Source organism: Hibiscus syriacus, unplaced genomic scaffold (assembly GCF_006381635.1).
Source record: "Hibiscus syriacus cultivar Baekdansim isolate YM2019G1 unplaced genomic scaffold, ASM638163v2 tig00111440_pilon, whole genome shotgun sequence".
In the NCBI taxonomy this organism is placed as follows: domain Eukaryota; kingdom Viridiplantae; phylum Streptophyta; class Magnoliopsida; order Malvales; family Malvaceae; genus Hibiscus; species Hibiscus syriacus.
The window spans coordinates 1,104,954-1,115,259 of NW_024063094.1; the positions used below are offsets into that span (position 1 = coordinate 1,104,954).

Sequence of the window (10,306 nt, forward strand, 5' to 3'; positions counted from 1 at the left end):
CTTCATTTTAAATAATAAAACACAGGCAATGCTAGTCTGGTCTTGAAAAGAATTAAAAGCAAAAAAAAAAAAAGTTTCATTTCATTTCTCATTTGTTCAAAAATCAAAACTTTTTTTTTAAAAAAAAACTGATTTATCTGTCTTTCTTTGGTCAGTATCAAATAATTTAAGAAGACGGGTAATTTTTGCTTATTTTTTAAAAATAATTTAATCCGATTGAAACCGGCGGTTCTGTTGGGTAAATTAAAGGAGGAAGAGGAGGAGGTTGATTTAATTTTAGGAAACTAAGGTTTTGGTATTTTGGGTGGGTTAATTTGAAGGTTTTTTTTAAGTTTATAACTGTTCTAAATTATGGGATTAGCGAGTAACGGTGGGGATGATGTTGCGGTGGATGACGGTGGTGGTGGTGCTGTCTGCGATGGTGTTGATTGCGGCAATGGAGGAAAGTCTTTCGGTTCGGTTTCATGCTCGATTTGCCTTGAAACGGTTACCGATAATGGAGACCGGTCGTGGTCGAAGCTTCATTGTGGTCATCAGTTTCATTTGGGTAAGTAAAAATTGATTAGATTTGGAACTGATTTCCTCAAAGAATTTTTGTTTTTTTTTAAATTGAGATGGTAAGATCCGGGGCGTGTTTAGTTTTGGTTCAATCGATGTTATTAAGGAGTAAAGAATCAAACTTTTTCTCCCTGTTCAAAATTTTCCATTGCTTATAATTATTAGCTGAAAATGAAAACTCGTGTTTCCTGAAGAATAATAACTAGTTTGGTGGAGCTTTGATGTTTCAATTCGTTGCTCCCTTTTCTGGCAATTGCGATGGCTGATTAGACTGAGTAAATTTCATTGCAATTAGTTTTTGCAGGTTATATTAGTAACAGGGACTCAGAGTACAAGGGAAAATGTTCTATGTGCTTTTTAGATTTGCCTGTTTAATTTGCTGTATTAATGATTTCGATGAGCTGCGACTTTGGAGATGGATACTAGTTGAATGTCGAGGATTCGAGACTTGGTTGTTGTATGATATATTTGTTGGTTTGGATGGTATATAGCTTTAGGAAATGATTTTTAGAATCTTTTTTAAACGTTTGAATTCACCAGCATATATTTTGTAATGATTGTCTTCAGATTGTATCGGTTCGGCATTCAATATAAAGGGTGCGATGCAATGCCCTAATTGTAGAAAAATCGAGAAAGGTCAATGGCTTTATGCCAATGGTGGTCGTTCGTATCCAGAGTTTAATGTGGATGATTGGACACATGATGAGGAACTTTATGATCTAAGTTTCTCTGAAATGGTAATGGAGCGATACTTCTATGCTAGTTCTTTTCTCTGCATTTTCAACATTTTGGCAAACCAAAATGGTTTTGATGGCCTTCATTTTTTGCATCTAGATATGCCTAACATTTTCATCCTTGCCCTCCCACCCATATCACTTCAAATGATCTTTTATTGATTTATTTAGAGAGTGAATTTGGATTTTTAAAGCTTGTAGTTAACAAAACGAATTTCTTTTAGTAAACCTGTCAAATTTGAAAATTTAACAGATTATGGTTTAAATTTCACTGCTATGTGAATCACATTTCCTTGCTTTTGCTTTATCTGGCTCTTTATATGCACGCACTTTCTGACAGATGAGCTGAACTAAATTCTACCCGTGACTTATTTTTGTTTTTTTATTGATTTTGTAGTCATTTGGTGTTCACTGGTGTCCATTTGGAAGCTTAGCAAGATTTCCTTCATTTGAGTAAGTAGACCTCACTTATTAGAGGCTAAATCTGAGTAGTTTTCTGCTTCAATTTGCTACGTTGAAATGTGCTTGTCAGCTGTCTCTCCTTTGACATAAAATATTTGCCTCATATTTTTGCATGCTTTCTAGGATGGATCATTGTGATAAAGAACTGCTAGAGAGAGAGAGATTGGTGGAAAGTTTATATCTTCGTAGCTAGAAACGGGTTTAGAAATTGAAAACGGTTTAACCTCTGACTATTACTTGTGGTGGCAGAATGGCGATTGAATTCAATCTAGTGTAGTTTAGACCAGTTCTGTATGAGATGCAAGAAATGAATTTCAATTTTTAGAGGTATTAGTCACCAGACTAATTTTGGGGTGGAAGTATTTCCTTAGATTTATGGAGCATTGCATCTCGGTAGAACTATAGTTGTGGTATATTATTATCAACTCTCCATAGGTAAATGTTTCCTTTTCATTTCCTTGTGCATATTGAACAGTTATGTTGCTTAGTTCTTTTTCCTTGTTGATGTTCAATTGTTTAGGTTTTCTACAGGGAAGGGGAGTTTTCTTCAACCACATGTAAGATTTTTTCTTGTCTTGCATGTAATGTTTCTGTGGTGGAGATGGTCTGATATGCTGATACGAGTGGTGTTGGAATGCAGATCATGAGTTACTGGGACAGAATGCCATCTTTCCTGAACATTCGGCACCCGCTGCTCATCCATGTCCGTATGTAGCTTACTATGGGCCAACAGTTCATCCATTATCATCGAATTCCAGAAGTGTTTCAGATAGTTCTAGTTTCAACACTCACTGGAATGGTCCACCAGTGCCTGGTGAGGTACCTACATCTTATGCTTTCCCTGCAGTGGATCTCCATTACCATAATTGGGAGGATTATTCCTCGCCATTTTCCACATTTAGCGATCGAATTGGTAGTTCCGATCAACCTTCAAATCCTCCTGTCAGTCATAGGTCAGCCAGGAGTAGCTTCGATATGCCAAGATCGGGATCTTTTATGCTTCCATTTGTTGTTGGCCACAGGTATTTTACCATTTGTGATTGGATCGAGTTTTTACTGAAATATTTTACCATTGTCTAGGAAACTCCAAATGAACTGGTTTTATTGAGACGTACTGAACACTCATTCTCCTCGCGATAAATGGTTAGAAGGAAACGAGGTTTTATTTTTATGGTCAGCTGCTTCGGTTTTTTTAGCATTAAAATTTCATTACATATAGCTAGAAAATCACATTTACTGAGTATACAGTGTTAGAATCGATTTTATCATTTCTCCTCTGCTGATCTTTTATTCTCGATTTCTGTGTTTCCACAGTTCCGGTGCTAGAGCAGGGAGTTCAGTGGCTTCCTCGTTGATCCCTCCTTACCCTAGTAGCAACGCCCGGGCACGTGATAGAGTTCAAGCCCTCCAGGCATACTATCAACCGCAGCATCCAAGCACTTCACCACCAGTCCGGACACCCATTATTTCTGGCTCCCGAAGGTCAAGCAATCACAGAGTTCAAGCCCAAGTTGGGCCAGTGGTCTCGTCATCTGACCAGATGGGTGGCTTCTATTTCGTTCCACCGGGTACTTCAGCCCATAACTTTCTAGATACCGAAAACCCTCATTCAACTCGGTTCCATGCTTGGGAAAGAGATCATTTGCCTTCATTTTCAATAAACCAGGTCGACAGAGATTCAGGTTGGGGTGCATTCCATCAGTTCGCCGCCTCATCTGATCCTAGCATAAGATCCGGCATCTTCTGCCAACGGCATGGTTCCGAGAGGACTTCATCTCATAACCATTCATAGTATCTCTTCCTTTTATAACTTTTTGGGTGAAGCAAACTATCTCCGCCATGAATGAGACCAAAAACTTATGTATGCTTAAGAATATATGTTTTGCTCCAGTCTGCTGAAAGAGAAAAAAAACTGTGAAAGTGACCCAAAAACAATATATATGTGCCCACAGGCAGTGTGAGGATATTACTTTTTTTCATTTACTTTTTTAAATTGATCATTGATATCTATATCTCTAACATTGTTTAAAGAATTTAGTATAACATAGGGGCTCTTGGTATATTTAAACGAAATAATTAATATTTGATCTATTATTTACAATATATAATCTTTTTATATATATTATCAATATATTAAATTATAATAATTAACATATCGTTATAAAATTTTAAAATTAAATTCATTCTTATAATGTAATATATTACTTAATTTATCAACTGTGCATAAAATTAAAAAAAAGTGTAAACTACATATTTAGTCACTTAATTTTTAGTTTGTTTCTGTTTTTATCATTTAATTTTATGAGTAAAATTTTTAAACTCATTCATATAGGTCATTCAATAGATTCAAAATTTTTTGGTAATTCTTTCCAAAGTTTTCTTAAATTCATTTTTTGGACTTCCTACGATTCAATAGTGACAATATTTTATTTTAAATCTAAATGATGAGATGTCAAGAAAGAAGGATAAAACTATTTTCACAATTTCACATTAATTATAGAGCGAAGATTACAAATCAAATCAAAATAAAGTTAAAATTTTAACTTGAGATTTTTCAATTTCTAGAAAAACGAAACTAAGAGTATGAAAGAGGAGAGGAAGTGAATGTTTTGATATTGGTTACGTCGTAAATGAGAATCAACGTCAGTCGAACGATAAAGAAGGATGATTTTGATCATAAGAAACATAAAAGGTTAAAAGTTTAAATTAATTTTAGTAAAAAAATCCCACAAAAGAAACTTTTGAGTACAATTCACATTAACGAAAAAAATTTTAAGGTTTAATGATCAAGTTATATAATTGAATACTCAAAATAGAAAAATTTTAAAAGATAAACCACTAAACTTGTAGATTACCAAAAAACCAAGATAAAAGTTATAGAATTTATAATAAAGTGATAAGTAGTTTGATATCGTTTATGTATGTCTCGAGCTCGAGATATTACATATGTAAAAAAAATTATGGGAAATTCACCAACTAAAATTAAGTGTATAAAATAAATAGATTCGAATTAATCAGAACAAAAGCGTGAGATAAATTGGGAGGACAATAAAAAATAGAGAAAATAACCTCAGTGACCAAAAATGCCTTATAATATACGAATTTAACCAACTTTTTTTTGGATTTGCCAAAATGACCAACAAATTCGCAAAGCGAACTCCAATTTCGCAATGCGAATATGTAAATCGCAACGCGATAGTCAAATTTGCAACTGAATTTCAAATTCGCAACAAGTTTTAGTTTCGCAACACAAATGTTTTGGGTATATAACAACGCAACAGCAACAACTCATAACCTAAATCCCTAAATCGCAACTCATTCCATCTCCATCTATCACTCTCTCCGGCGACATCCGTTCCTATATCCAACGACATCATTCCCCATCTCTATTTTTTTTACATAATTTTATTTCTATATAATTTTTCAATGATTTCTCTCCCAAATTATCAACTATCAACTTAATAAAGGTATGTTTTTCTCTAAGTTAGTGATGATATAGTTTATAGCTCGTTTGTTTAGTAAATTAATTTACAATTTGTAGAATGAAATCATCTAATGTTGATCATGTTTGGATAGATTTGTGTTTTGGAGGGTCATGGGAGAATGTTCATGGTGTTTTACAATATGTGCCTTTACCCATGAATCTTTAACTAAAACTGTCATTAAAAAAGTTAACTTATGAAACTCTAATGTTACGTGTTGCAAAGAAATTGAATTTAGAGCCTCTAAGTGGATTTAGGCTATCTTATCAGAGAAAAGGTAAAGTTTATTTGTTAACGACAATGAAGATGTTGAACGATTCATTGCTTACATTAGTGTTTCGCAAGAAGATGATGTTACATTGTATGTTGTTGAACCTAGAAGTAGTGAAGTTGAGTCAGTAGCGGGTAGTAATCAACTAAGTTATTCAACCCAAAATTTAATGGTTCCACCACAATTTCATCACCAAACAAATTTTGTTTCACCACATTTCCAATACAAAACACACAATATCAAACACAATCTCAAAACCCACAACCTTTTCCTAATCCAAATCTCAATTAACTTTCAGCACCAAATTCTTGATTTTCGTATTGACCAGTTAGACGATTATGAGCCAACATAAAAAATTGTGAGTACTAGTCAGTATTCAAAATTTGATCTTGGTCAATACCCGTACTTTGATCTTGGTCAATACTCGGATTTTGATGATGTGATGGAAGAAGAAACAAACCCTACATGTAATGATTTTGATATTGGTCAATACCCGAATTTTGATGATGAAACAGCCGCTGCCGATGAAGATGTTGTTGATGATAATGAGGAGGAAGTTACGACTGTGAATGAACATGTTGAACATCCATTATGTAATTCATATAACCCTAAAGAAGCTAAAGAAGAAAAAGAAGAAGAAGAAGTCCCCGAAGAAAGGAAAAAGAAGAAAATGCCACGGGAGTATAACTGGAATATGCCAGAATTACTTTAGATACCGGAAGAAGAGTTGGTAAAGATAGCAGTTGATTGTTACACAAAAGTTATTCGTATCAAGAAAGATGATTGTTTTGATACAAATGAAGACTTGAAGATAGCTTTGTATACGAAATATGTGGAAGATGGATATTAACTAAAAGTTAACAAATCAAGCAAAGATCGTTTCGAAACAAGGTATATGATTGACAAAAACTGTACGCGGCGTATGATTGCAAAGAGGATAAAAGATTGTGAAATGTTTCAAGTTAGGACTTTTATTGATAAACATACATGTTCAAGAACCCAAGTTTTTCCTCACCATAGACAGGCAAACAAAAAGGTGTTGGGTGATTTTCTGGCTGAGTTAATGTTTTTGAATGGAAGGGTATATCGGGGACATGAAATTATGACTGACATGAATGCTCGGTTCAAGATTAGTATCTCATATTCTCAAGCTTGGAGAGCCAAATGTTATGCCTTGGAATTGTTGAGGGGTCGCCAGAAGTATCGTTTGCCCAACTGCCGGCTTATTGTCACAATTTAAAGCTGAAAAATCCTGGGTCGGTAACTCATATCAAAACAGATAGAGATGGATGATTTGAGTTGTTGTTTATCGCCATTCGTGCTGCGGTTAGTAAATAATTATAATTTTGTTGACTCATTTTTGTTAGTTGCATGCATTTCACATTTAAATGATTATATTTCTTGTGTATATGATTTTGTAGATTCGTTCGTTTATTACTTGCATGCGCCCAGTTATTATAGTTGACGAAGCATATTTTAAAGGTCGATACCTTGGAGTAAACTTATTAGTAGTAGCCATGGATGTTAACAATGAGATACTGCCAATAGCTTACGGGGTTGGCAAATCTGAAACCTCTGATTCATGGACATGGTTTATGGGGCATCTTAGGGATTGCATAGGTCCTATTAGCAATCTGACAATCATATCCGATAGGGCAAACTCAATTGACAACGCTGTTAGAAGGTGTTTCCCATATGCTTTTCATGGATTTTGTGGTTTTCATTTGTACAGAAATCTAAAATCAAGGTCTACTGGTATAAAAAATCATAAATGGACATACTGGAAGCTGTAAAAGCTTATCGGGAAATGGATTTTAATAAGCATATAAATTGTTTAAGACGTGTTTTGCCTTAATGTGCTCAAACACTAGAAGATGTCGGGTTTGAAATATGGTCAAGAGTACATCAACTTGGAGCAAGATATGGTTTTATGACGTCTAATAGTGCAGAATCAATCAACGCTCTAAGTCGTCATTCCTAGAAATTACCCATTACTATGTTAATGGAGTTTTTTCGAGCCTCTATTCAACAGTGGTACTACAAGAAAAGAAACCATGCATGTATTATTTCTTTAAATTCCTAACTTATCATATATTTTACTAAGTATTATTTATTTAAATTTACAGGAACATTGGAACGTCGTGTTACACCATGGACTGAAAAAAAGATAACGAAACGTGTTGTGAAGTCAACGTCATGGAGAGTTAAACCATGTTCAAACACTTTGTTTGAAGTATTGGATAATAACTTAAATGGGATTGTCGATCTAAATGCAAAGACGTGTAGTTGTAAGAAATGACAAACATCTGGTTATCTGTGTGGCCATGTTATAAAAGTTGTTCTTCATTTAAACCAAGATGATTCAAGCGCATACGTTATGGATTGTTACACTACAAAAGTATATCGACAGACTTATGCCGAGATTATCAACCCATGTCCATATCCTTCTGAGTGGGACATACCAGATGACTTACAAATAGTTTTCCACCAGTCATGGACAACAGGCTACCTGGTCGACAAAAAAATCACGATCATATATCGTCTAAGGGTGAAGAGAAGAGGATATCGACATGTAGTCAGTTCAAGGAAAGTGGTCATATAAGGTTGACCTGTGGATCACCAGTGCCATCACAATCATCTTTTCCTCTACCAAAAAATGGATCATCATCAAAATCTAAAGCTCATATGGTGCCAAGCAAAAGGAAATCAAAATTGCAATCAAAATCAAAATCCCAATCACAATCGGCTTCACCTTTTGGGACTTATTAACTTATGTGATTTTTAAATGAAAACGTTGTATTATGTGTATTTTATGTGTGAATGCATACATTTTCAGTTAGACATTCATTAGTAACTTGAGTTTGAACATTGCTATGATCTGTTCAGTTGTTACCATGTTGGGATTTTCTCTTGTGTTTGATTGCTTGGATAGTTGTTCTCTTGCTTCTTCAAGTGTCCTTGTAACACCCTTAACTCATATCCGACCCGAATACAAGTCCAAGGTGTCATATTGACTTTTCAAACTTGACTCTTATAGAAAATCATGGGAATTTTTAAAACTTTCATTAAAACGAAATACATTAATTTACATAAAACCATAAAATACAAAATCGAACAGAGTATTCGTAATTAACACTTATTACATGCCCACATTCTATACATAACCAAGTACATACTTTGTCAATTACTTCTGATCTGATCTCTTAGTAGTATTGCTGTCCGTGCTACTTCTATTTCCACTTTTCCTGATTCTTTGTACCTACGTGTAAATCACTTACACGCTAAGTCATAGACTTAGTGAGGCAATAAATGAATATGCAACAATAAACTTATGAATGTTCATACTTACCATTGGATCATGACATTTCAAGATGCATGTATCTATCACACGATAACATATATAATCATATAATGCACATACGAAACTTACCTTCTTGTATCACTTTCACTTTAATTCGGTATTTCAATTGCATTGCCCATGTATATTATTGAGAATAGAGGTATGTGAGTGCATTGAGGTTGTGCACTAATGCTGTCACCACAGCTCGTATCAATTCCCTCATGGGGCACTAAACCTTAGTTCAGTATTCGTCCGAAGGACCACGATCCAGAGGTCACAATATAAACTGTTCATATGTGCCTTTAAACATATGTAGACTGTTCATATGTGCCTTTAAACATATATAAACTGTTCATATGTGCCTTTAAACATATGTAGACTGTTCATATGTGCCTTTAAACATATATAAATTGTTCATATGTGCCTTTAAACATATGTAAACTGTTCATATATACCTTTAAACATATGTAAACCCTCGACTCTTGGCATGCCAACTACACCTATAGTTCTCATATCGTATACTATGGGCATTATTCTTATACCTTTCATATCACTTATTCTTTCTCTTCTGTCACATACCACATGTATGTGTAATTATATATTTCATATCATATCACATGTATCACAAGTGCATACATTCACATAGATCATGTAGCTCATATCACTTAATTCATATCATGTTCTCATATCACATATCATATCACCATAATTATCATGTATGCATGTTCACAATCATTGTATTATAAAAATCAACATAGGGATTAGACTTATTACAAGTCTTATTCCATTATGCTATACATATAGTATGCACTTACCTTAGCTTTGCTTTAATTCGATTCTAATCCTTTGATCGTTCCGGAATAAGCTTACTTTTAGTATCTAGATAATCACACATGGATCTATATCAGTATTATAACTAATATACTCTAATGGTTCACTCTTTAGACTAAGAGAAAAGTCAATTTCATCTTTTAATGAAGGTATGCATCGATGCACTACTGATGCATCGGTGCATAAAAGGTATTCGATGTAGTTATATTGCTGGGATGCATCGATGCACTCCTTATGCATCGATGCACCGATTGCATTTGATGTTTCATTATTAATGGGATGCATCGATGCACTACTTATGCATCGATGCATGAATTGCATTCGATGTTTTTATTTTAATAGAGTGCATCGATGCACTTCATGTGCATCGATACACCTTCAAACGATTTCTGGGTTTTAACCTTGATGCATCGATGCACTATGAATGTGCATCGGTGCACTCTACCCAGAATTCTCTTTTTGAACCCAGAAGTTCATTCATTTGGATTAAATCCTTCATGTTTAATCCCCTTTTTCATTCTTAACTCTAATACACATCCTTAAACCAATTTATACTCATTTATTTCATCTTAAACCTCAAAATCCTATCTTTCATATGTAATTAATTAATTACATCAATTTTGCAACA

General features: G+C 34.2%; 1 protein-coding gene across 1 annotated transcript; it reads left to right on the forward strand.

Annotated features, from left to right (window-relative positions):
* The first annotated feature begins 125 nt into the window (after positions 1–125).
* Positions 126–3,650, forward strand: LOC120163343 (E3 ubiquitin-protein ligase RFI2-like). Its single transcript, XM_039173313.1, has 7 exons — positions 126–238; positions 309–547; positions 1,126–1,295; positions 1,690–1,745; positions 2,286–2,311; positions 2,395–2,776; positions 3,069–3,650. Exons 2-7 carry the CDS (start codon positions 352–354, stop codon positions 3,544–3,546), a joined length of 1,308 nt encoding a protein of 435 aa, XP_039029244.1. The 5' UTR covers positions 126–238; positions 309–351; the 3' UTR covers positions 3,547–3,650.
* Positions 3,651–10,306: the final 6,656 nt, after the last annotated feature.